At 37.8% G+C, this 26,829-nt stretch overlaps 1 protein-coding gene across 1 annotated transcript; it reads left to right on the forward strand.

The window, feature by feature from the left end:
* Positions 1-15,792: 15,792 nt before the first annotated feature.
* On the forward strand, positions 15,793-18,440 carry LOC130459209 (uncharacterized). The gene is made up of 3 exons (XM_056826438.1): positions 15,793-16,393; positions 16,479-16,559; positions 17,850-18,440. The coding sequence occupies exons 1-3, from the start codon at positions 16,347-16,349 to the stop codon at positions 18,202-18,204; spliced, it is 483 nt and encodes a 160-aa protein (XP_056682416.1). The 5' UTR covers positions 15,793-16,346; the 3' UTR covers positions 18,205-18,440.
* The last annotated feature ends 8,389 nt before the right edge of the window (positions 18,441-26,829 follow it).

Raw genomic sequence — 26,829 nt, forward strand, 5'->3', positions numbered from 1 at the left:
CCAAATCACTAAATCAAATTACAAATAGTAGAGGGAGAGGACGAACCGAAGACGGTTTTGGAAGGGTTCGCCGACGGCTTCGTGCGGTGCCTAAGTGATTGTGTCCTGGAAATTTCGCAGCAATTTCGTTCTCAATTTGTTGATGGAGGTCGGGTTTCAATTTCTAGAGTATTTCGTGGGGGAGGTTTTTCGCTGATGGTGGTTTTTGGCGGATGGGGGTTTAGGGTGACGGAGGGTTTTCAATTTTTGTAAGGGATTTTTTTTAGGGAAATTTTTCTGACTTGATGAATCTGTTTAAATCATAAGGAGTCAAGGACGTGCTTTTTCTTTTTCTTTTTCTTTTTTTAAGTATTTTTTATAATTTTGTTTAAGTAGGTGTTCAATAGTCTATCTAAGACAGGAATTTAATAAAAAAAGTTAATTTTTATCTACCGAGTCGCCTATAAATAAAAGGCGACACATAAGGTCAACTCTATAGTGTCGCCTACAATATAAGAGGTGACACGTAAACTATATGTCTCCCCTGCAATGTACAAGGCGACATGTAAAGTATATGCGTCCCACTTTACATGAGAGGGGACTCGTAAACGTGTACTTTTTAAGTCCCCTACCTAAATAAAAGGCGACTCTAAAAGCTTATGTGTCGCCTGATAAGTTGCAGGCGACACGTAAGCCTTTTATTTGGTTTTTTATTTTGATTTATAGAGCCTTATGAGTCGCCTTCTCTATAACAGGGGACTCCAAAAGCTTATGTGTCGCCTATTTGTTTGAGGCGACTCGAAAAGTCCGACTCCATAAGGTGTTTTTGTAGTAGTGTATCTGAAGAAGCAAAAGGCGCAGGAGTTCATTGAACTCAAAATGGGAGGTATGTCTGTGACAGAATACTATTCTAAGTTTATAGAGTTGTCTAGGTTTGCACCTGAAGTGGTGGCAACGGAAGAGCTCAGGGCTCAAAGATTTGAGAATGGTTTGACCATGGACTTAAAGCTGTTGTTGTCTGGAGAGACCTTTACCTCATTAGACACCCTGTATGGGAAAGCTGCTCACCTGTATGGGTTACAACAAAGGAAGAATGGTAGTGCTGAAAAGAGAAAGGATGGTGGAAGCTCGAATAAAGGGAATAACCCTCAGAATCAGGGGAATTTTAAGAAGCACAAAGGAAATGGGAATTTCCAGTTTAGGGCTAACAATGGTGGTAATCGCAACAACCAAGGTGGTGGAAATCAGTCTGGAAGGAATGGAGTACGGACCTACGACTGTAGGCGCTGTAACATGAATCACCCTGGAAAGGATTGTGATGGAAACTTAGCGACTTGTAGATTCTGCCAGAAGGTAGGCCATAGGGAGTATGAATGCTATTCAAAGAATGGAAAGCCTAACCAAGGTAACCACCAAGGCAATAATCGGAACAATCAGAACCGAAATGGGGGAAATGGAGGTGGAAACCAAAGGAACTACCAAGGTGGTAACAATGGCAATAACAATGGCAATAGCAATGGCAATCACCAGAACCATGGAAAGCCTGGAGGAAACCAACATCAAAATGGGAACCGAAACAACAATGGGAACACCAATGGAGGTGGCTATAACAAAGGAGTTGCCCAAGGAAAGTTGAATGTGATATCTAGGCAAGAAGCGGAGACTTCCTCTGACGTCATAGCGGGTACTTTTTCTATTAATTTCGTTTTAGTTAAAGTTCAATTTGATTCTGGTGTGACTTATTCTTTTATATCAGTAGATGCTTTGGGGAAACTAGGGTTGAAAGAGCCTGAAACAATTGAGGCACCTATAGTCATACCTACTGGTAGCATAGTGAAGTGTACCAAAATCCATAGAGATGTGCCTTTGACCATAGCCAAGACCGTGTTCTTATCTAACCTAATCGAGTTTGAGTTAGGAGAGCTAGATTTAATTCTAGGAATAGATTGGTTGGCCAAGTGCAAAGCCAAAATAGATGGTGAGAAGAAGAAGGTTCACTTGAGGTCTAGCCTAGGTAAGGTAGTGTCATATCGTCGTTTTGGTAAGCCTAAGAACAGAGGAATCATCACGGCAATGGAACTCGTGAAGCTAGTCGGTAAAGGGAACCCAGCCATCTTATGTAATGTGAGGAACCTAGAGCATGTGATCAAGGATCAGCCTGAGGATATTGCAGTAGTTAATGAATTCCTTGATGTATTTCCAGAAGAGATCCCGGGGATGCCTCCCAATCGACCTATTGACTTTACCATAGATTTAGTGCCTGGAACTGCCCTTATTTCAAAAGCACCTTATCGAATGGCTCCAGCAGAAATGAATGAGTTAAAAGGCCAACTAGAGGATCTATTGGAGAAAGGTTACATTAGGCCAAGTGCATCGCCTTAGGGAGCACCAGTGTTATTTGTGAAGAAAAAGGATGGAAGTATGAGGCTCTGTATAGACTACAGAGAGCTCAATAAGGTCATGATCAAGAACAAGTACCCATTACCTAGGATAGAAGACCTATTTGACAAACTGAAAGGAGCTGGAATCTTTTCAAAGATCGATTTGCGTTCGGGTTATCACCAATTGAGAATCTCTGATCACGACATACCAAAGACCGCATTCAGGACTAGATACGGACATTATGAGTTCACTGTTATGCCTTTTGGGTTAACCAATGCCCCTGCAATATTTATGGACTTAATGAACCGTGTAGTCCATGCCTATTTGGACAAGTTTGTAGTGGTTTTCATAGATGACATCCTAGTGTATTCAAAGAGTGAAGAGGATCACGCGGAACACTTGAGATTTGTGTTGAGTACCTTGAGGGATAACCAGTTGTACGCCAAGTTCTCGAAGTGTGAGTTTTGGTTGGAAAGAGTTGCATTTTTGGGACATTTTGTATCTAAAGAAGGAGTGGCAGTTGACCCTGCTAAGATCAAAGTTGTTAGTGAATGGCCTACACCCAAGAGTGTGACTGACATTCGTAGTTTTCTGGGATTAGCTGGCTACTATAGGCGCTTTGTGCAAGACTTCTTTAGGATAGCCAAGCCCATGACTACCTTGATGAAGAAGGAAGCAAAGTTTGAATGGAGTGACCAGTGTGAGGAAGCATTCCAAGCCTTAAAGACGCGATTGACAACCGCGCCAGTGTTAACCTTACCAGATGAGAGTGGTGCATATGATGTGTATAGTGATGCCTCTAAGAATCGTTTAGGGTGTGTATTGATGCAAAACGGGAAGGTTATTGCTTATGCGTCAAGGCAATTGAAGCCATATTAATCCAATTACCCTACCCATGATTTAGAGCTGGCTGCTACAGTGTTTGCATTGAAGATATGGAGACACTATCTGTATGGTGTGAAGTGTAGGATATTTATGGACCACAAGAGTTTAAAGTACATCTTCACACAGAAGGACCTGAATATGCGCCAACGAAGGTGGTTGGAGTTAATTAAGGACTATGATTTGGATATCCAGTACCATGAAGGAAAAGCGAATGTAGTTGTGGATGCCTTGAGTAGGAAATCAAGTCATAGTGTTAATGCGTTAGTAGTTGCTAACGAGCTGTGTAAGGACATGCAGCGTTTGAACCTTGAAATAGTGAATGGTGAAAGCCTTGAAGGAATTATGAATGCACTAACCATCCAGCCGTTAATATTTGATGAGATTAAGGAAAATCAAGCTGGTGATGTAAAGTTGGAGCGAATCAAGGAAACGATTTCGCAAGGTAAGGAGTTAGAATTTCGAATCCATGATGATGGAAGTTTGAGTTACAAAGGCAGGTGGTGCGTGCCTCAAAGGTGTGGAGAATTGAAGGAGAAATTGATGAAAGAAGGGCATAATACGCCATATTCTGTGCACCCAGGTGGTGACAAGTTGTATAAGGACTTGAAAAAGGTCTATTGGTGGCCAAGGATAAAGAACGAAGTGGCTGAATTTGTGGCTAGATGTAAGACTTGTCAGAAGGTTAAAATAGAGCACAGGAGACCTCAAGGAAAGGTCCAACCTTTAGAGATTCCAAGCTGGAAATGGGACTGTATTTCTATGGACTTCGTCACTTGTTTACCTAAGTCAAAGACTGGGAATGATACAATTTGGGTTGTGGTAGATAGGTTGACTAAGTCAGCAGTGTTTATACCAATGAAGGAAACCTGGAAAATGGAATAACTTGCTAAAGCATACATTAAGAATGTTGTGAGGTTACATGGAGTTCCTAAGGATATCGTGTCAGATAGGGATTCAAAGTTTCATTCGAATTTGCGGAAAAGCGTGAAGAAGAGCTTTGGCACGACATTGAAAATGAGTACAGCCTTCCACCCAGCCACGGATGGACAAACTGAAAGGACTATCCAAACCCTGGAGGACATGCTTCGGGCATGCGTTATTGATTTCCAAGGAAGTTGGGAAGATAGCCTATATCTGATTCAGTTTTCCTATAACAATAGCTATCATGCTAGCATTGGAATGGCACCATTTGAGGCTCTGTATGGACGAAAGTGTAGAAGTCCACTTTGCTGGAACGATATTAGTGAAACTGTAGTGTTGGGACCTCAAATGATAGAGGACACCATGAACAAAATCCGAACCATCCAATGAAAGATTCAAGCGGCGCAAGATCGGCAAAAGAGTTATGCAGACTTGAAACGTAGGGATGAAGAGTTCAATATAGGTGATAAAGTGTTACTCAAAGTGTCACCAATGAAAGGTGTCATGAGATTTGGAAACAAAGGGAAGTTAAGCCCTAAGTATCTAGGCCCATATGAGATCTTAGAAAGAAGCGGAAAGGTAGCCTATAGACTAGCCTTGCCTATGGACTTGCATAGAGTGCATAATGTGTTCCACATATCTCAGTTAAGGAAATATATCCCGGATAAATCGCATGTGTTGCAACCGGAGACCATAGAATTAGGCCAAAGTCTAACCTTTGAGGAAAGACCTGTCAAAATCCTTGATAGCAAAGTGCGTAGTACGCGTACTAAAGATGTGAAAATTGTCAAAGTGGTGTGGTCTAATCAAGAATCTGAGGAAGCTACTTGGGAAGCGGAGGACGAAATGAGAAAGAAATATCCTGAGCTTTTTCCCGAAGTTAGTTGAGTTACGGGGTCGTAACTTGTGTCTTTTAAGGGGGGTAGAGTGCGGTAGAATTTCGCGCTTTTTACCTTGTTTCCCCTTATTTTATGCTCAATTTAGTGCTTTCTATTGAATTCGCACTTATTATTGTCCTGTTTAATCATGTAAAGAGTACAGCAACTTAAAATTTTGCAAATGAACGCATTGAAAGTCTCAAGTTTTGAGTTGAATTTTGATTTCCGAACCCAAGTTTTAGGACGAAACTTCTTTTAAGGAGGGTAGACTGTAATACCTCGTATTTTTATAATATTTATAAGTATTTTATATTATATTTATAAAGCATTTTACGATTTATTAGCATTTAAATAATATTTAAATGCATTTTATTTAATGTATTTTAATTAATTAGAATATTTATTATTTTAATTAATTACGAAACGAATTTAATTCTTGAGTCGGGAAATTAAATGAGTTGCAAATGATTTTTAAAGGCTTCGGGTAATTTTAAATAAAAAGTCCAGTTCGTTTTATTAAACGAGCCCAATCAAAAGAATTTAATTTAAGTCCTAAGCTAGACTAATCATTTATTTCCTAAGCCCAACTCAAATCTCCTAAGCCTAGCCCATCAAGGGATTAGGAAGCATATAAATAGGACTCCCCCATCATTAAATGAAGACCTTAAATTCATAACACCCTTTTTGGCTTGCTTGCACCCCACTCCTCTTTCCCTTTACTCTTTTTGCTCGGCTCGTCCGCACACCCGCACAGCCGTGCTCGTGCCTTCGTGCTGCTGTTGCGTCGTGCTGCTCGGCCTCACGCCCCAGCGCTTCCCACACACTCGCACACTCCCTCTCTTCCTCTCTCGTACCCCGCCCAGCAATGCTGCATGCTGCTGCGTGCCTCGCCTCCCCTCGCTCGCCTTCCCTCGCGCACAGCGCCCAGCACCCCTCGCCTTCCCTCGCTCATTCCCTCACGCACAGCGCCCAGCCCGCGCGCGGCCCTGCTGCGTCCCCCTTTGTCGCTGCGTACACACGCACACCAGTTGTGCGTTGTGTGTGTGTGTTCGTTCTTGTTCACTTTTTCGCCCAATCACATTAATTCGTGGTTGTTCCGTGCTATACGCCGGATTGGTATAATTCTCTTCTTCCTTGCCTATTCTGTTTAAATTCCGTATTTTAAATTATAATATTAATATTGTTTTGAGTAATTAAAATGCTGGGAACCGGTTATGAATACCGTGGTTTGAGGATTTACGTGTTGTGATTCATTAGGTTTGTTTTTATTATTAAAGGATAAATTTTCAAATTTGTTTATTGAAAATAAACTAGTTTTATTGGGATTTTCAAGTTAGGGTTTTAACCTAGACCTAATGAGTCAATTGATTAGCATAATTAGGTGATGATTTTAATTATGATAATCAATTATATTTTCAGATTTGAATAAAGGCTTAAAGTGTTGATTGTTAGGTTATGATACATATGAATAAACATAAATCATGCGGAAAAAACCATAAAGCCAGGAAACATATTATTTACACATAATCATTTAGCATAATTCAGATGCATACACTTTGTAGCGTGCCCTCCCTAGCTGCGCCCGAACCAAACAAGAACAAGTCTTTAGGACTCCAAGTGTCGTCCCTCCGTAGATAGTCCACAGCACGTCCGGATCCGCCTTAAGATTGACCAACTAGAATCGCCCTTAAGGTACTATATATTTTCGGCTAATAGGGCAAGAATATGGATGATTTTTCTCCTTAAAAATCTTAGCTTTTTATTGTTTGAATACTTGAAAATTTTATCTCATAAATTGTGACGCTAGGCACCTATTTATAGAGTTATGGAAAAGGACTTGGAATCCTATTAGGATACTAATTTATTTAATTATAATCCTACTAGGACTCTAATTAAATAAACTAAATCTTTTAGGATTAGATTTAATCATATGACGAATCCCGGTAGCCTTAGGATTCGAGTAACACACTTCGAGTGATACGCTAGCACCGCACGCAGGCCTTACGGCCCACGCACAGCGCCAGCCCACTCGTCGCAGCCCATGTCGCAGCTCCGCGCGCGCCAAGGCCATTGCTGGGCCTGGCCTTGCGCTGGGCTTGGCTTGGCTTGGCAGCGTGTGTTTGGGCGCTTGGCTTGCTGGGCGTAGGCCTGGCTTCGTGCTGTGCCTTCGTCTAGCAAGTCTCGTCCGATGCTAATTCGTACGACGCGCTTCCGATTAAATTCCCGATTCCGGAATTCATTTTCGATACGAACAATATTTAATATTTTCGATTCCGGAATTAATTTCCGTTTCGAACAAATATTTAATATTTCCGTTTCCGGAATTATTTTCCGATTCCGATAATATTTTCGATTCTGACAATATTTCCGTTTCCGGTAATATTTCCGAATCCGGCAATATTTCCATTTCCGATAATATTTTCCGATACGTACCATGTTTCCGTTTCCGGCAACATCTACGACTTGGATAATATTTATATTTCCGATACGATGCATATTTCCGTTTCTGGCAATGTCATCGTTTTCCGGAGTATTAATTTCTTGCCTTTGACGATCTCAGCTCCCACTGAAACCAAGATCCGTCGATTCCGAATATCATAGATGGAGTATTTAATTCCATTAAATACTTGATCCGTTTATGTACTATTTGTGTGACCCTACGGGTTCAGTCAAGAGTAAGTTGTGGATTAATATCATTAATTCCACTTGAACTGAAGCGGCCTCTAGCTAGGCATTCAGCTCACTTGATCTCACTGAATTATTAACTTGTTAATTAATACTGAACCGCATTTATTAGACTTAACATTAAATGCATACTTGGACCAAGGGCATTATTTCCTTCATTGATTTTTATTTATTTTAAAGGCGGAAAAAGTATGTTTTTGTACTAGGTATTGATTTTGCAAATTGAGAGGATTATATTATTGAAAAACGATTGAATTCTAAAGTTTAAAGGAGGTTTTAAATTTTATAAATTTGCTGGAAATTTAATGAACATCGAAATAATTTAAGTTTCATTATTTTGATGATAGGAGGTGATTTCTAGTTGAGTGCTCGTTATTACAAAGTGGCCCTTACGCTTAGGTATTCAAGGTACGTACAAGTCTAGGGCGACCACACCTTTTCTCAGTGACATTACATGATTGTTGATGATATGAATTATATTATGTGGAATCATGTTTATTTTAATGAACGAGCATGTGATTTGTGATGTTGGATTTATTGGATTAATTCTTGAACAAGCATGTTGGAATTATTATGAGTATGGATTTCATTGTCAATCATGTTGTTCAATATTTATGCATGTATGGTTTGTTTCACATGCAAGGGATGGATTATTTATTTGTATGCTATTGTACGGGATGTCTAGCATACTTTGAGCCAATTATTCGTACCTCATTGTACTATTTATTTTACCACATGTGAAGGGTTAGCTCACGTAAGCCAATGCACATGTAGGGTTCAGTTGGGAATATTATGTATGAAATGAATAAGGATTTGTCGTGCAAGGGCACAACCCTCATGTTAATGTGCATGATGTGGAGTCTCACTTTGGTGAGGAGGAACATGGTAGTAATTTCACAAGTGTCTTGCCTTGTTGATCACAAGTCCTAAAGCATTTAAAATAAGATTGTTTTGGTTGTTGTTTATTAATTGTATGTTGGTGAGTCTTGAGTTCGCCTTTAATAAAATATTAATAAACGTAAAGTGCAACCAGAACAAGCTTCAAAACTCTTGGAACGTATATACCTTGAGTATGAACAATGGGGGTAGTCCTGCCGGAAAGCTCGTACTCCTACTAATGATACAAGACGTTGTTTCATTTATAATATGCGCAGGAATTCCGTCGGTATGGCCCGACACTCGGTATGGCCCGAATTTATTATTTATTATTTGGTGTATGGTTGGCTCCCATCACCTTTTTCCTTTATGGAATATTCTTTTGGCCCGTTCGAAGCTTATTCTAATAAAATTGTGAGTCAAGGGTCGAGTCAAGAGTCGAGTCTTGTATTAATGATTTGTTTGTTAATTATTATATGGCTTTTGCATGTTGATTAGTACTTAGTGAGTGATGCATGTTTTAGTTTCAGTTCACTCTATTCTTGTAAGTACTCACCTTTTGCTGACTACGTGTTTTGTGTGTTTTGGTCATGGCCTTTGCCTTAATGACCCTATAATGATCTATCATTTGCACTTGTATTGATGGGGAGTAGAATAATATAGCAGGTTGGTAGATCGGAATCATGTGGCTTGGGATGATCGAGAGAGTTGCATGTTTTCGTATTTTGAACTATTTAATAATACTTTAATTATGTTTGAAATGTTTGAACTATTTATGTTTTGGGTTTTGGGCCATTATGGTTCCAAATTGTAGGAGGTCTCGATATTTCATTAATTATGTTTTTAAAAGTTAGTTGACATTAAATTCCGCTGCGTAATTCTGGTAATAGCCTTAACCGTTATCACGGTGGCGGTAATGCTTTAGTAATTCCTTTATTTTAAGTTGGAAAATGATTTTACAAAAGCAAGGAATTATTATGGTGTTACATTCACGTTCACATAAACGCGTCCTAAAAGATTAATCAATTTCCAAATTATTAATCCTTAGACTTTATTCTAATTATAATTGAACTTAATTAAAACAATGCGACCTACGAAAATAATTAAAAGTAATTATTTCATTTTAATTTCATTTAGTGGCTCCCACTCAAACCAACAATTATTCCGGATAATTAATTATTTAAATATTAAATTAAACTCGCATCCCGGCCCAAGTAAATAAAATAATTATTAATTATCCCGTTAGCCCAAATTAATGCAAACATAAAAGTCAAGCCCAACGAAAAAAAAAAAAAAAATTGTGTGCATGTTCGGGCTAGGCTTGCGCCCAGCCCAGCATTGCACGCTGTGGCCTACGAGGCACACGAGCAAAGCCCATGCCCCTGGCAGCCCGCGCCCACGTACCCGCAGCATTGTTGCTTCCCCTGTGTGTTGTTGTGCTCATCACTGCGCAAGGCAAGCTGCCTTGCTTGCTCGCAGCACTCGCAAGCCAAGGCGGGTGCCTTGCTTGCCCCTTCCTCGCCCAGCGCACGCGGCACGCAGCACGCTGCTGCTCCCCGCGTTGTTGTGGCTCGGCACAGGCGTGACAGCCCGCGTGGCTCGTCGAGCCACACGTCCACCCCACCTCAAATTCGTTCCTTTGGTTCGTGCCTACGGACCAACTTAATTAAAAAAAATATTAATTTCATGAACGTTTGCATTAAGTTATTTTTCATTAAAAAGTTACTATTTTTATTTTCGAAAAATAACGATTCTTACGATTTTATAATTTAACAACAATCCAATTTCGTTAAAATTATTAAACCAAGGCTAAAATTATTCAAATTTTAAGAACGAACTAATTTAACTAAAAATTTGAACTTTTAAATAATCAAATCTAAAACTTTAAATCGTTCTAAACATTTAAATTTCAGATTTTAATCAATTTGGTTTAAGTGTCGATTAAAATTGACAAAACTATTCAAAATTTTATTCCAATAATTTTAAAAATTTTCCACTGACCAAGAAATTATATTCCCTTTCCCAATTAACCAAATTACTAGATCCAAATTATTTAAAAAATCAATTAGCGATCTAAAATCTACGAATTTGGGAAAAGAATAATTAGGGTTTATACTTATCAAAAACGGCTGAAATATTTACCATAATTAAAAAATATACCGAGCAACATTGTGTCAAAATTTCAATCAATTCCGAGTAGTTTAGGTCGACCAATTAATTGAAAAACTTTCCGAATTTATTAATTTTCACTCGAAAATTTAAAAAAAACGCCCAAAAACACATATTTCGAGGCCTGTTCTTGCAATTCCGTTACCATGAGTTGATCTTAGAAAATCGTTTTCAATCAGATGAGGGTCAGAAATGTCAATAGTACGAATATTTTTGAATTCATAACCTATTACGCAATTGATCTAATAATTCATAATAATTCCGAAAAACCAACAAAAATTCCAAAAAAATCGACAACAGCAAAAACAATTAAATCATACTAAAAATGCTTTGAATACATAAGGCTCTGATACCACTGTAGGGGAATACAGTTAAACATACATAACATGTGCGGATCATCCCCAAAGCCAGGAAACATGCATCACCACTACTACAAATCGCGGTGTTTTTCGACGCTTTTTAGGTGATTTTTCGACGCTAAAAAGCGTCGAGAAAAAGTAAACAGCGTCGAGAATTTGGGCGCAGAGAATTTCTCGACGCTCTTATGCGTCAATATTCTCGACGGTTTTCCTAGTCCATAACTTGTTTTTGACGCGTTTCTGCGTCGAGAATGTCGACAGATATATATGTGGCAATATACTTTTCTCGACGCCTTTCTGCGTATAAATTTTTTTGCGGGTTAATAACTGTTTTGCGGGAAATATTGCAAGACAAAGAAAAGGGTTGAGATATTTATTTATTTGTTTATCCTTAGCACCAAACAAAATACAATCTAAAACTTAAAATCAAACATAACTGTAGAAAAATTAAAATGACAAGAATTTAACAACTTAACTAAATATACTAATAATGTTAGTTTGCATAATAATCTGTCCAAAAAGTAACTCAGAGTTTATACATATCCAAACTACTTAGCTAGTATCCCCAAACACAAACTTAAAACTGAAACAATGTTGTCTACTATTACAATTCTAACCTCTTATTCTAAAATGTTTATATTTTCAAAACCAAGGCCACTGAAAGCCAATAATGGGCTTCATAGTTGAAGGAGTTATGCATCATCCCTTGATTCGTTTCTTCCACGACCATAATATTCAAATGCATCACAAACCTTGGAAAAATATAAAAACGGTAAAAAATAGTTATCTTATGGTGTAAAAATATATTAAGAAGCGTCCACTGTAAAGAATGAATAAATGACACCCACAATTCAACAATATTAAGTGCAATGTGAGCAAATTAATTCATACATTCAAAACGAACTGTATTCATCACAAGCTTAATCATGTCTATAAAACTAACCAAATCTTCCAAGACAAATCGAAGTGCATAATCAGTAGGGAAAATACCAAGCTTTGCATCAATGATAAATTAAAAGATCAAACATATAAGGAGGTTAACTAAAACTCTGGATAAGTTCTGATATATGCAAAAGGCCAGTGATAACTTCTTACAAATAAGAACAATGTAGATTGGGTTATACTACTTTCAAAGGTGGCAGAGTAGTATACAAAGGAGTTATACTGAGCTGCTTTCTGGCAGAGTGGGTGTCAGTGTCCGGGTAACTTTGGTATACTCTCTTTATAACTTGTTTCATAAACTGGGGAATGTAAGATCCTCCTAATACCTTTAGCATCTCTTGAACTCAAGAAACTTCAGACCATAGACTTATTGAGAAAGACTGCTATAGTTTCACTTTTCTGGTCTCTCATCATGATAAATATCAACAAGTGATGGTCCTAGAAGCCCAAACTGTCTCATACTACAAGGGAAAATTGTATACTAGTTGGCCAAAATTCTATCTGAGGTAGATAAATAAAATCCTTACTACTCCCAATGTTTTTTATGAAAGAGAGACAAACACTTAAATCTAGAATGAACTCTTGGCCAATTTACACTGTTTCATACTCACTAATCACTAACCTTTCCACGTCAGCTTTAGGCTTTCTAATTGCTAGAATAATCATCTAGTTAACTCAGTGAGAAAGCTAAGTCCTAACAATTCTCAAAGCCTCTGACCACAAATGCCAAACTCCACCCCCCATAAACATATTTGATGAAAAACGGCACCCTAGAGCATACATCGCATCCATTTCTCCAACACAAACATATGTTAAAATATCAACAGGACTAGCAGCATTCTCCTAAGAAACAACAACACAGAAAAAAAATACAAAACCTCATAATGCTCAATTTGCATATAAAAGACACACCTCAATGTGTCATGCAACTCAGCAAAGAACAATTTCAGCAACATTTTTTCTTCTGCAGTTCCATTTAGAGTACTATAAACTTCTTCCTTGTCTTGACGACTTGATTCATAATGAGCCTTCTTAATGGAGCGCGTTGGTGAGTTTTCTCTGCGTGCTATTTTGTACACAAGAAAAAAAAATTCTCGAAATTTCACTTGACTAATTAAGTCACCAAAAGCCCACCTTGGACTTGAGGGACTGGTAAATTGGGGCTGTATTTGGACCATTCACGTCCACCTGTTGCAGTCAGAAGCAGTAGCAGTCATGGTGTCAATAGGTGGGCAACTATGGTTTTCTAGAGATTCTGAGATGGTGAATTCACTAACAAACCTTATCAAAAATAGGCTATCAACTTTGAACCTGGTACATGCAAAATTCTTCATCTCATGATGAGCTAGGTTCATGGCCTTCAAGTTGATTGAGCGGGAATGCTAGAATCTTCAAGCCTGCACATGGAAAATAATTATCATCTCATTTTTTAGTTTGCAAAATAACAGAGAAGAAGATCTTAAGATTATCAAACCAATAAAGATCATTTGTTTTCAGATATGTACTTTGATAGAATTAAAATACAATTTTTTTCCACCAACTAGAGCAAAAAATATGCACTAAAGATAGAATAAATTCAAGGCACTACGCCCTTGAATGAGAAATGGATAATGGAGCCAAATGGTTAAACACTGATAATATTTTCGGTCCCCTATCAAACTCTCTGGTCTTCTAGGCTAATCTTTGTCATATTTTCTTCTAAAGTGAGTAGGAGCAACTAAGTCGAAATAGAGTAGTAGGAAATTGACACCATCCCAAGGCTTAAGCATATATCTCTTTCTTCGGAAAGATGAAAGAACAAGAAAGGAACTGCCTCACTCCATGAAATTTGACAAACCTTTTCGTTGTCATTAATGTGTAATTTTAGTGGCGAAGTGATTGTTGATTTGAAGGATGACAGGATTTTCTAGGGACAAAAAGATTTCAAGCCTAAACTGAGGTCATTGTTACACACCTTGAAACTAAAAAATATTGTTGTCCGCACGAAAAACAAACCAGAAAATTGTTAACGCTCAGTCACCAACCGTTACCCCGCGATAGAGTGTCAAACCACAAGCAAACAATGAATTCAAATTACCAATACAAAATTCATACGAGAAAGCTACGAGATCACAACCAAGAAGTTCTTCAAAACAAATGTGAACATACACGACTTTTAAAGAGATTAACTGGATGAGAACACTTACATAAGTAATATCCTTACAGCCCCCTTCATTCTACAACAGAAATCTTCGCATTACAAGCTATAATCCCACAAATACACATACCAGATATGACCAACACTAACAAAAAAAAATTAGAAAACATAAGTACACATGCGAGGAAGCTGAAAGCTAGAAATAGACTCACAAAAGAATAACAGCAAATAAAATTTCCAGATCAATCAAGCAAAGAATCTTGAGAAGTACCATATTACAACTTCTAATGATGCCCTAACCACATAAAGATGAACATCATAATAATATAAATTAGAGGAACTTTTAACACTGCCAAGAAGAACAAGCATGTGTGAGTCGACATAAGAAAAATAAAGTACTTGAAGGCTGATGTGTTTTCAAGTATTCTGCAGCCTCCAGAAGTAACATTATAGAGGTTCACAATCCTGCCATACTACCAATCTACGTGTCATGTATATTTGAGGCGTAACAATATGTTTGCACCTGTTGGCTAAGTTTCACAAGTTACAGAAGAAAAACATACGACTCAAAGTAGAATAGTTGATTATGAAAAAACACATCATGCCTCATCAGTAATAATAAAGGTTGAGCTATGCAAATTTTTTCAAAAAATTGTTGTTGCAAGGATTTAAATGATAAATAACTTGTTTATTCTTTCTCTAAAATAAAAACATCTTATCCATCTGTCATTAGTAAATCTTGAAAATCAATGCCAGAAGGAAACATCAGCCCGTCAAAAATATTATGCGTATATTTATTCCTAGACAAAACTATTGATTCTATTAGCATATCATGGCCACTAGGTCCAACAAGCACGGTAGCAACTCTGTATTTTGTACCACCCCCATGTTTTTTCTAAATACCAGCATAATCACATCCAAAGTAAAAACATATCATCACCTATACACCACCATGGACATTTCTACCAGTCTATCATCACCGTTATCTCTATTATATAAGCCAACTCTTGAGGGCATTTCAGTAACTTAACTTTTCGTGTCCACCTAGACATATACGATAATACCCCCGTACCTTCACATTCGTTTCCCCTCTGAAGCCTAATTTCCCAATTCACCACCAACCGAAAACCCTAATTGAAAATGCGCAGAGGAGAGAGAAAGGAAACCACCGACGCTGCCTTCATTCTTTTTGCCATGATTGTGGTGGTTTCCGCCACCAACGGTCATCATCACTCTCATTATACCCCAGCGCCGATTCCATCAATCTCTCCCAGTACTGAGAACTTTTCCGCTCCTGCCCCTGGCCCGGTGCACGCTGGTGGTGCTTCACCGTTTCTTACACTTGCTCTCTTTGGTGGTTTATCTCTTCCACTTCTTGCCTTAATAAATTTCGGATCAAGAAATGTTGCATCAGCCGCAGCCACCGCCACTGTGAAGGCACTGCCATGGGAGCCATCACCCTCGATCTTCGTCCCTGCGTCGGCCCTTTCACTCTAGGTTTTTCTTTTCTCTCTCTTCTGTCTTTTTCTCTCCGGTAGTCTAATTGGCTATGTGATTTGCAATTTTATATTTTCCGATTTGCGACTATAATCATTTGCCAATTTGTGATTTTGAAATTATTCTCCTTCATTTCTAATTGGCTATGGATTTGCAATTTCTTCATCTGATTATTTAGGGATTTATTTTATAATCAATTTGGTAGATAATTTGATATTATAAGTCAGGAAATTTTGCAATAATCTTCAACTAAATTTCTGGGGTTTTCTATTTTATTGAATTTGATAGTGGGGTTGATTTAATTTTCACGAATAGATTAATTTGCATAGGTTTGATTTACTTTTCTGTATTTTTTATTGCAATTTTTTATTATATTTTTGGGTATTTTTTGTCATTTAATTTTGGATTATTTTTGTAAAGGATTCGATTTGCATCGCAAAAGTTTCTGTAAAAAACATCGTTTAATATTCTGCGAATGTGTTCAAATATAATGGGTATTGTTTATACTTAAAAATTCTGGTTTAAATTTCTCTAAACTTCTACAAATTAATCGATTATTTGATACAGTTTCATCAATAGCAAGTTGCTGGTAGAGCTCTTCCAACTGAGACAGATGTCACACCAAAGATCTACAGGATGAAGCTTTGGGCTACCAATGAAGTCTGTGCTAAGTCCAAATTCAGGTATAATTTTAATTTGATTTGATTTGAATTTGGGATTGGTTTTTTTAAAATTTGTTCTCAAAGAATTTGGTTGAATTTTTTGCAGGTCAAAGTTAAAGGATGATTCTGGGAGCTTGAGAATTTGTTGCCTTGCTCAGCGCGGAAGCTTCAGCAGACACTTATTGTGGTATTGTGCGATAGTTGATTTTTTATTTCTATGGGTAAAAGGGCATAATGTTTGGGTTTTACACAATGTAACCTGCTTCTTTTGATACCACCAATGGGTTTTTGATCAAGTTTGTGATATAAAGGTTTTTTTATCAAGTTTGGGTTAAGGTGAACTACAAAATTGGAAGTGTTTTTGTTTGTTTCGTTGTTGTTGTAGTGATTTGATGCTAATAGTAGCTGCATGTGAGATGAAATTACCTATCACAATGGCTGATTATTGTCCATTATAGTGAGGATCACCAGGTTGCTTGATAAGAATAGAGATAAAGAAAAGGGCTGATGGGGTTAGTGGGATGGAAGAAAGAGAACAAAAGGTCTAGGTTGAATGCCAGTGAGTCTGTGTCGAGTGATGAAGAGCTTCTGGAATTCTATCTGAGGCGTGGTGTGTGTGGGGGAATGAATCAAGTAGGTGATGGTACTTCATTTGGTTATGAGAGTAACGGTTTTGAGGATACGCGTTTTGGTAGGAATGGGTTGATGCAAACTTTATGTTTATGACTTTGATGAGTATGATGATATAACTACATAAGTGATGTTGAAATGATCAGAATTTGTTCCATGGGGGGGTTCCAGTACTGAAGAATAACGGGGTCTCGGTGATGTAACAAAAGGTTTTAGATGAGATGTTTCATGTTAAACTTTTGTAGGTCTGATGAAAGCTTTAGACTACAGGGCTTGAGGGTCAAGCATAAGGACAAACACTTCACAAACAGTTGTTTCAATAATTAGGGTTCTATGACTTTTATCAGTTTCATATTGTAGAATTATATTCCTCCATGGCTCGGTATTGGCTCCATAATTTAACAGATTCTCCAATGAATTTTATCGTTAAAATTAGCATCCCTGAGTGAAAAAATTTCACTACATTTGGTGGGGAGGCTTCTCATAGAACTATTTAACTGTATCATGATCCAAAACCTACTCTAATAGTAGAAAACTCATAGTTCCCTTGCATACTGTGAAATGTATAGGTACTGACGTACTGGTGTAGTGCCTTATCCCTTATTTGTTGTTTTGGTTCTAGCGACGAGTGGTTATCTTCCGTCTTCCGTAGTCCGTTAGGTTTAGCTAGGTCGGGTCTATGCTAGGGAGCAATCTGGTGTCTCTTTTCTACTAAAAAGTTGTGGTTATAAGTTGTGGATTGATTGGTTGTACTTAAAAAATGCTAGATATTTTTGGTAAAATCTAAATGCCTTTGACTGCTCATAATTGTGCTTTGACCATATAGTTGATGACTCGGTTGATTCAGGAATAGGCGGAGTATTATTAACCTTGAGTTCAAAATTGGTAACGGTGTTTCGGCGACTCTCCCCTTGGCAAGGTTTTCGGTGATGTTTCTGAGGAACAATCAATTGCGACTGTTATTGAAGCTTTTAATCAAGGTATCAACTTATTTGACACTTCTTCGTAAGTTCATCATCTTCCTCAAATTTGATGATCCATTTCTGTATTTCTCCCCAGTTTTATTAGTATTTAGATGTGTATTTTCTGGAATTTCTGGAATTGTAATATGTTATTTTAATTGTTGTTGTACGAAAATTGAATTTTTTGTGACCCATTTTGGGGTTAGATCAGTATTTGTCACACTGAAATCTATTAAGTGAGTTGTCCCAGGTTGGAGACTACTAATAGAGTGATCGCAAAATTACTCCTCCTATAGCCAATTAGTTGTGGGATCAACAGGGCTACAAGCGTCCTGACTTGGATTCTGGCCATGCCTATTTTACAAAGTTAACATTATATACTGTAAAGATGCCGCCTTTGTCATTTGATTGGATCAATTGATTATTTAGATGATGAATCTATTTTGTGGATTTTGTTTAGGTACTATGGTACAAAAATGTCGGAGAAGGTGCTTGGGAAGTGTTTGAAAGCACTTGGTGCTCCTACAGGAAGCTCTCTCATTACAAAAGCTGTGATGGGAAGACAACTCTACTTCACTTTGTGGTTCATGAGGTTGTCAGGAACGAGGGGAGACGGTGTGTTATGAACCGGAACAACATCTTAGCCAGAACTAACAGTCACAGAAACTCAACCTCAAACCCAAACCCAAACCTGGAGGAATCCAAGTCAAAAGAGGAACAAGAAAAAGAGTCCTTACAGCTAGGATTACCTGTTGTAGGGGGGTTATACTCTGAGTTCTCAAATGTTAAGAAAGTAGCCACCCTGATTTCATTTTAGACCATTACTTTGTGCTAGACTTAAATAATTAGTCTGTATTCCTCAGCTTCTGTTTTAGAACACGGTTCTTATCAGTAGATTGGGTTTTTATTTTACTTTATAAGATCAAAAGAAAGGTCCTTAGATCGCAAAATATTTCTTGGTATATTATATACTTATATAGCACAATTTTTAGTTTTTTAATACCCGCACGCATCGCGTGCATATAAGACTAGTATCCCTTGGAAACTAGCATATTAACCACTACAACAACCTGTTCTCTAACATCCGCATTATCCCTTTGTAAAGGGCAAAGTCTAGCAGATTGCCCTGTTCTTCCCATTCATTGTAATCAAGCACTCGTGATTATAATAACTAATTCACATTTCATTGGAAATTAATGACGCATTTCCCCTCCCATAAGAAATACAAGCCCTTTTATCATAACAGTCATGGGCTTAAAAATATGTTCGAGAAATTAAATACAAGTATATGATAACAGGATATTTTGACAAAATGCATAAACAAATTAATCTGATGTAGTGGTTGAACTGATTCTCATAGAATCCCCACAATATAAGCATATATATAAGTCTTCTTTCTATAACAAATTGGAAAACATATTATATTTAACCTAGATTTTTACATAGATTAGACAAAAAACATGACTAAAAACAAAGGGCTAGATTTCAAAATAGACTTCTTGACAGTAATCTTTGCAAAAGCTACTCTTGTTACTACTTAAAAAATACCATTCAGTCTAATAGTGCAGTTTCTCAGATTTAAGTAAATGGTATGAATCAGATTTAGATAAATCAACCTAGTGTCAATGAAACCTAAATTCATACTGCGTATGCTGAAAGCCGTCAAAAAACAAAATCTTTCTATCCAAAGTTCTTGAGCAGCAAATTACACCAAGAAAAACCTAAACCCCAAAACCCAGAATTTCGAAAATTGAAAAACCTAGAGATCGTAAGAGGGATAAATTACATTACCTTGTGCAAGACCTCCTAAAAGATAGCAACCACATGGAAAATGCAAATTTCATTATTATAACTGAACAAGTCTCCAAAAATTGTGAAAAGATTAAAACAAATGATAGAAGAGATAATTAATTATAACTATAAGGGAAACGGAGGAGAAGGTGCGAACCTGCAACTCCATTGATGTTTGAGAGTAGATCTGGGAGAAAGGGGAGTTTTTCAGCAGTTGGGTAAAGAGGAGTTAATTAGGGTTGAGAATGAAATGGCGAGTGTGAAGTCGCGGGGTAGCTTAGGCGGTTCCTAGCTAGGTCACGTGCGGATCACATGATATCTCGACACCTTTCCTTGTCGAGAGATGCTTTTGACAAGGAAACGCGTCGACAAAAAGCGCGACCTAGAAAATTTACTCAACGTATATTCACACCGTCGAGGCCATACCGTCGAGATTCCACGCCTTTTGTAGTAGTGATGTATAAAGCACAGTTTAAGCATACTTACATTTGAAGCGTGTTTTCCCGAGTATAGTATCAATGAACACGAACAAAGAACTCCACTTGTTGTTCCTCTACTTGGTTCACCGACATGTTCAGATCCGTCTTGATATTCGTAGCTTAGACAATCACTCAAGAGTTTTTGCTTTTTGGGAAGAACACATTCATGGAGACAAAGAGAGAATTAGGGTTTCTCTTTTCTCCTAGGGTTGTGTGTAATCTGAATTGTGTGCTAGAAAAACATAAGTTCAGGTTATTAAAATAACCTAGATAGTAAGCAAGCCAACCGACCAAGGCCTAAGTCCATTGGCCGGCCAGCAAGCCCACGAGGGGATTTATGCGCGCACAGCAACGTGGGTCGCGGGCCGCGAGCTATTGCTTGCTTTGTGCCTTGTCCGCGCGCGCCACACAGCAGCGAGGCTTATGGGCCAGCGTTGCATTGCCATGCACGCTGCGCCCATGGGCCTTGCGCTTGTGCGCTCCGGCTCGTGGGTTGCTTTCGTATAACGATTAAATTATCCTTCGATAATTGATTTATCGTTTCGTACTTGAAGATCCAATGTCGTACGATACGAGTATTCGTCTCGCCTAGCTTACGAATATACACAATACAATATACGATTTCACGATTCAATGTTTAATCGTATAATTATGTTTTTCCGAACTAATTTCCCGAAAAGCTATTAAATGAATTTCTGATTCATTTAATCCGGTGATCTGTTACATGCCATTGGTGTGACCTTATAGGTTCATTCAAGAGTAAGCTATGAGCCTAATATAGATTAGAACTCACTGATAGGAAGCATTGCTCCAGCTAACGGTTCCGATCACTTGATCTTACTGTGAGGGGGTCGGAAAAGCACGAGGCTAATGCGTGACCTCGTCCCTCGTGGGTGTGACGTTTCTTTTTGTCAAATCAAGTGTAATTGGATTTCCTGTGAGTTTACACCCAATTGACTAGTAATATAGGAGTCGCCATTCAGTTTTTAACGACAATGAGAAAAACTGACAAAACCCGGTTATCGTGACATAAAGGGAGTGCAATTATATTTGACCACGACGGCCATAGGTTCCCTTGTGATCCCTGGTGTGGGATCTCTCAACATACACCCGCAAGGTAGAGATTGAGGGTTCGGGGGACTGTAACTACCGAGAGGAGTACTCGCTCTTCGATAACTCCAGATGCAGGATATCCTTACTAGCTCAGCATAAATAATTGAAGGGACATGCATTAACTATTAAACTAATCTGGGTTGATTTTAACAATATGCAACACATAATACTAGATCAATCGCGATTATCTGATTTAGATTGATTTAAGGGACCTAGCATGATGGTTTAATTTCCCAAAATATTATCTTTATTAGGCGTGATAGAACAATCAGATTTAATAGTTTAACAATTTATAAAAGGGCGAGGAAAGCAATTAAATCATGCGAAGGGACACATTACGACGCACCCTTGAGAGGTGCGTCACGGTTCTCAGAAAACTAACCACTTTGGCTTTGCTTTTTCTCCTTTTATTTAACGAATCTCAAGTTTCTAGGCTTAATTCTTCAGCTACAAGGGACAGGATACGTTCTGTTCGATTTTTGGATCGATTGCGACAGAACGCGTGATCAATTTCGCAGCGTGAGGCTTAGGCTTAGGGGTTGGAGTCAATACTCAGAATATGAATTGTGTGTTTTGTTCACGTCGAATTTGGGGCTGTATTTATAGGGAAAAGTTCGTGGAAAGATAGAATTGTAGAGCTCTAATCCAAGAAGAATTAGGAGAGAACACGTACCCAGGTATTTTCAGCGCCCAGGGCTGGGCGTTAAAGATTTCGGCGCCCAACTCTGGGCGTTGAAAATGGGATCCAGGCAATTTCAGCGCCCAGGGCTGGGCGCTGAAAATGATGTTTGGACCGAGTTCTTTGTCAGATTTGGACTCTTAGAATCCGGAGTGTTTGAGACTTATCCGAGTCTTTTAGTGCGTATTAACTTTATGACGGAATGCGTCTGGGTCCGTTACAAACTCTAGGTTCGTTAGGATTGTAATCAATACGTAACTCTTACTTTCGAATTATACTAGGAATAGGATTCCTCTTGCAAATTCTATCTCTTTTAGGATTTATGTTGGAGTGCAACACGTAATTCTGACAGGTTTCTATCTTTTATGACTTGCCACTTTTAACAACTACCTATTATGGCAGTTACTATTTTTAGCAGTTTTCTATAAATAGCAGGTTCGGGCGAAATGAAAAGGGTGATCGAGATTTGTTATTTTATAGGAGATGCGTTGCCAAGTGGAGATTTATGTTCTCATCATCGAACCTTCCCTTTCGGGAATGGGGACAAAAGTAGGTCTCTACACTTACTGAATTAATTGTTCGTAATGAATCTGAACCTTGGTATTAGACTAATGCGCCATGGGTGAAGGACATATTTCCTTCAAAGAAATGATTGCATATTGGTACATATGGAAATTGGATGACAAAATGTATTCCTCAATCAAATGTTGGAAGAAAGTATGTACATGGTATGTCATAGGAATTAAGAACAAGTTACGCAATTAATCCAATAACCCATAAAAAATTCCGAAAAATCAACAAAAATTCCCAAAATTTCGACAACAGCAAAAACAAATAAATCATGCTAAAACATGCTTTAAATACATAAGGCTCATGATACCACTGTAGGGGAACACTGTAATACCTCGTATTTTTCTATTATTATAAATATATTTTATTATATTTATAAAGCATTTCGTTGTATTTTACGAATTAATTTCATTTAATGAGAATGAAATGCGCGTTTATTTTTAATTAATTTAAATATTAATTATTTCAAAAACCGTATTTTTATTAAATAAATTCAAGGAATTTATTTAGACGGGAATTGTTGGGTCGTACTTCAAAAACGAATTTAATAAACTTAAAGCCCGGTCGTTTTGTTTTAATTAAACCCAAAAAAGCTTGCAAGGAAATTAATGAACTAAGCCCGAAAGCTAGCCCAACTCAAAAGTACCCTAACCTAGCCCACAAAGGAGAGGAACCTATAAATAAGACCTCATGTCAAACCCTCACCAAAAAATTCAGAAATCTTTCTCTCTCCTCTCCCTCTCTCCTTGCGGCACAATCCACCCGCACTTCCTCTTCTTCGTGCGCCCTTTCTTGCAGCGCAAGCCAGCCCCTCGCCCTCTCTCGCCCTCTCTCGCCCGTCTCTCTCGCCCGTCCCGCACCGCAGCGTAGCACTACGTGCCTGCGAGGTTGCATGGTCGTGCTCGCCCTCGTCCCGTGTCGCATCACAGCACAACAACAGTGCTGTGTGTGCGCGCGCTCGCTGTGTCCCGCCGGTGCCCAGTGCCTCTCGCTTGTCCCCTTGCGCGTACGTTGTGTGCGTGCGTGTGTCTTGCTATGCCCAGCGCCCTTGTCGCCTGCCCTGTCCCTCGCGCGCGCGCGCCCGTGCTGTGGTGCGTTGCGTCGCTACTGCTATAATTGTTGTTGTCGTGTGTGTTGGTCGGCACACACACACACGATTAATTAATCGTTGTGTGTGTGTGTGTGTTGATCAATTGTTTAAACAAATTTTGTTTTCAAAAATATTAATTTTCAGTTTTAAATTGATTTAATTATTGTGATTAGTTTAATTATTGGATTGTTAAGATTCATTAAAACGATTATGAACACCGTATTGGGTTAGTAGTATGTTTTAATTAAAAACATTGGTTTTGATGATTTAAATTATAATTTTCAGATTATTTATGTTTATAAAGTGTGGATTTTGAAGTCAAAACATGTTTTCGGATTAAACTATTGTTTGGGTTTTGGTTTCAAATTGATTGAGTAATTGATTTACATAATTTAATGACAATTTAAATTATGGGAATCAATCTAAATTTTCAGAATGTTTATAAGCTTTAAAAGATTGGTTTTTAAGGGTTTTAAAGCTAAAAAGTCAATGGTTTTATGCTAGGACTTGAGTTGACTATTTGAGACTATTAAATTACCATTTAACGAATGATTTTTAATTAAACTAAGAGCTTTAGTTTCTTAAATAGTTGTTGGAAATTTAGTGAACATGGATAATAATTTAGTTCTCTTATTTTGTTTTATAGGAGTTGATTTCTAGTGAGTCGTGATTCGCACAGTGGCCCCCGTACTTAGGTATTCCGGGTACGTACAAGACTAGGGTGACCACCCATCCCTTGAGGACTTTATGAAGTGTATTGAATGCGAATCATGTGAACTTATATGTTGGAAATTCATGTTTGATGATTGGGAATGAATATGTTATTATGAAATCATGTTTAATGTTGAGAACGAGCATGTTATTATTATTGTTGAATCTATTTGAACGAGCATGTTATGAATTGAATTATGCTTTATAGATTCTATTGAACTATCATGTTATGGACTTTTATAATCGTTGAATTATGTCAAGCATGTTGTTCAAGTTGGTTTGCATGTATGAGTAGTGCGCATGCAAGTTGTTATTATTGTTATGCTATAGTACAGGATGTCTAGGATAATTATTGAGCCAGTCGAATATTGCCAGTGAGCAATATATATTCTACCAAAGGGGTAGAATATGTTAGAGAGTCTATGTGAATTGAATTAAGGACAATTCGTGCTAAGGGCACACCCCGCTTGTTAATAGGCAATGTCGGGTTATCTCAAATTGTATTTTTGAGAAGGAACAATGGGAGTAATTTCACTTGAGTCTTGTTTGATCACAAGTCCTAAAGATGTAAAATATTAAAGAGTTATTTTTTAATTGTTTAATTTTTCAATTGTTTGTATGTTGTGTCTTGAGTCTCCTTGAACATAATATACTAATTAACGTAAAGTGTAACCCAAAGAGCTTCAAAACTCTTGGAACGTATATACCTTGAGTATGAACAATGGGGGGAGTCTTACCGGAAAACTTGTACTCCTAGAATGATACAAGACGTTGTTTCATTCTCTTTTATGCTGTTGTGCATTGGAACTCCTGTCGGTATGGCCCGACTGTCGGTAGTAGCGCGACTTATTTTGGTGTATGGTTGGCTCCCATCACCCTTTCTTTCCTTTTGAGGATACTTTACTTTACCCGTTCAAAGCTACTTTTTATTAATCTATGAGTCAAGATTCGTGTCATGTGTCGAGTCTTGTCTCCATGTTTATTTGTTTATTACATGGCTTTCGCATGTTGATTATTTAATTTGTCGAGTGAAGCATGTTAGGATAGAATGTTATTCTAGCTTGTTCGTACTCAGCTTTTGCTGACTTCGTGCTTCATGTCTTCCGGTCATGGCCTTTGCCTTAATAACCCTATGATGATCCATCAATTGCATTTGCGTTGTTAGGGAGTAGATTTCAATAAAGCTGGTTTGTAGAGATAACTTGCGGGAGAAGTTATCGTGGGATTCGAGTTGAGAGTTTATTCTTCCGTATTTTATAAACTCTATTTATCTTTATTTAAAGTCATGACTACTACTATTTTCAGTTAATGGATTTCAAACGGTTTGTTTTAGTTTGGTCCTCAACGGTTCCAACTTGTTTTAATTACCATAAACTATTTATTTAATATGTTTTGAAAGTTAGTTAATTCCGCTGCGTAGTTCTGGTAAATAGCCTTAGCCGTTATCACGGTGGCGGTAATATCTTGGTAATTCCTGTGTTTTAAGTTGGAAAATGTTTTATAAAAAGCAAGGAAACTAGTAGAAAAAACCCTTATTGCAGCGGGCTTTTAGACCCCTGTTGCAGCGTACATCGTATTCTGCAACTAGGGGGCCTGCAACAAGTCTGAACTTGTTGCAGCGTACAATGTTCGTTGCGAAAAGTGCTTTTTTACAACGTACATATGCATGTATGCTGCAAAAAGTGCCAAAATTTTGGCAAAATTCTTGACTTGTCGTAGCGTACAAATTGTTGTACGCTGCAAAAAACTCAACCTTTTGCAAGGTACATCTACTTGTACGCTGCAACAAGTCAAGAATTTCGGCAAATTTTTGGCACTTGTGGCAGCGTACATATATATATGTACGCTGCAACAAAGCACTTTTGGCGGGAAAATTTTGGTTTTGTTTAGGGATACCTAGAGTGCCTTGCACCAAATATAGATCGAAACCTGTCACAACATTAATAGAATATCGCAACCTGTATAACAAATATAAAAACAATAAATGTGTTTTGTATATATCTCATAACCAAAGTGCTCGTACCATATACATTTAAATAAATATATGTACGTTCCAATTTCAACGTACGCATACATTTTAACATAAAAGATTGTTCTATAACATCTAAACCAACTCGATCAAGCGCGCTCAGGTCAATAATAAATACTTGCTGGTAAAAAACTTCGCCCATTGCTCACGAACCACGTCAATTTCCTCACTAGCATAAGGCGCAGTCCTCGGAGTATAAACCTTTACAAAAACAAAATTTTGATTGGAGCATTAGATCGATTAAATGCAAATAAAATGTCACATTTTAACATTCAAGCAACTAATTAAAATGTACTAATAGTCTAGAATACGAATCAATTAAGAGTAAGAAAAATTAATTAATTACCTATAACGACCTATAACGACCCAAAGTTTGGAGCGGAAATGTCATTTTAGCTCTAAA

This window comes from Spinacia oleracea, chromosome 4 (genome assembly GCF_020520425.1).
Source record: "Spinacia oleracea cultivar Varoflay chromosome 4, BTI_SOV_V1, whole genome shotgun sequence".
NCBI lineage: Eukaryota > Viridiplantae > Streptophyta > Magnoliopsida > Caryophyllales > Amaranthaceae > Spinacia > Spinacia oleracea.

What these genes read in the sequence shown, in the direction of transcription:
- LOC130459209 (XM_056826438.1), top strand. Translation starts at nt 16,347, where the DNA reads ATGAAGCTTTGGGCTACCAATGAAGTCTGTGCTAAGTCCAAATTCAG. An exon ending in TGTGCTAAGTCCAAATTCAG is followed by an intron (nt 16,394 to 16,478) that starts GTATAATTTTAA and finishes AATTTTTTGCAG; the next exon opens with GTCAAAGTTAAAGGATGATT. An exon ending in TTCAGCAGACACTTATTGTG is followed by an intron (nt 16,560 to 17,849) that starts GTATTGTGCGAT and finishes CGGTTGATTCAG; the next exon opens with GAATAGGCGGAGTATTATTA.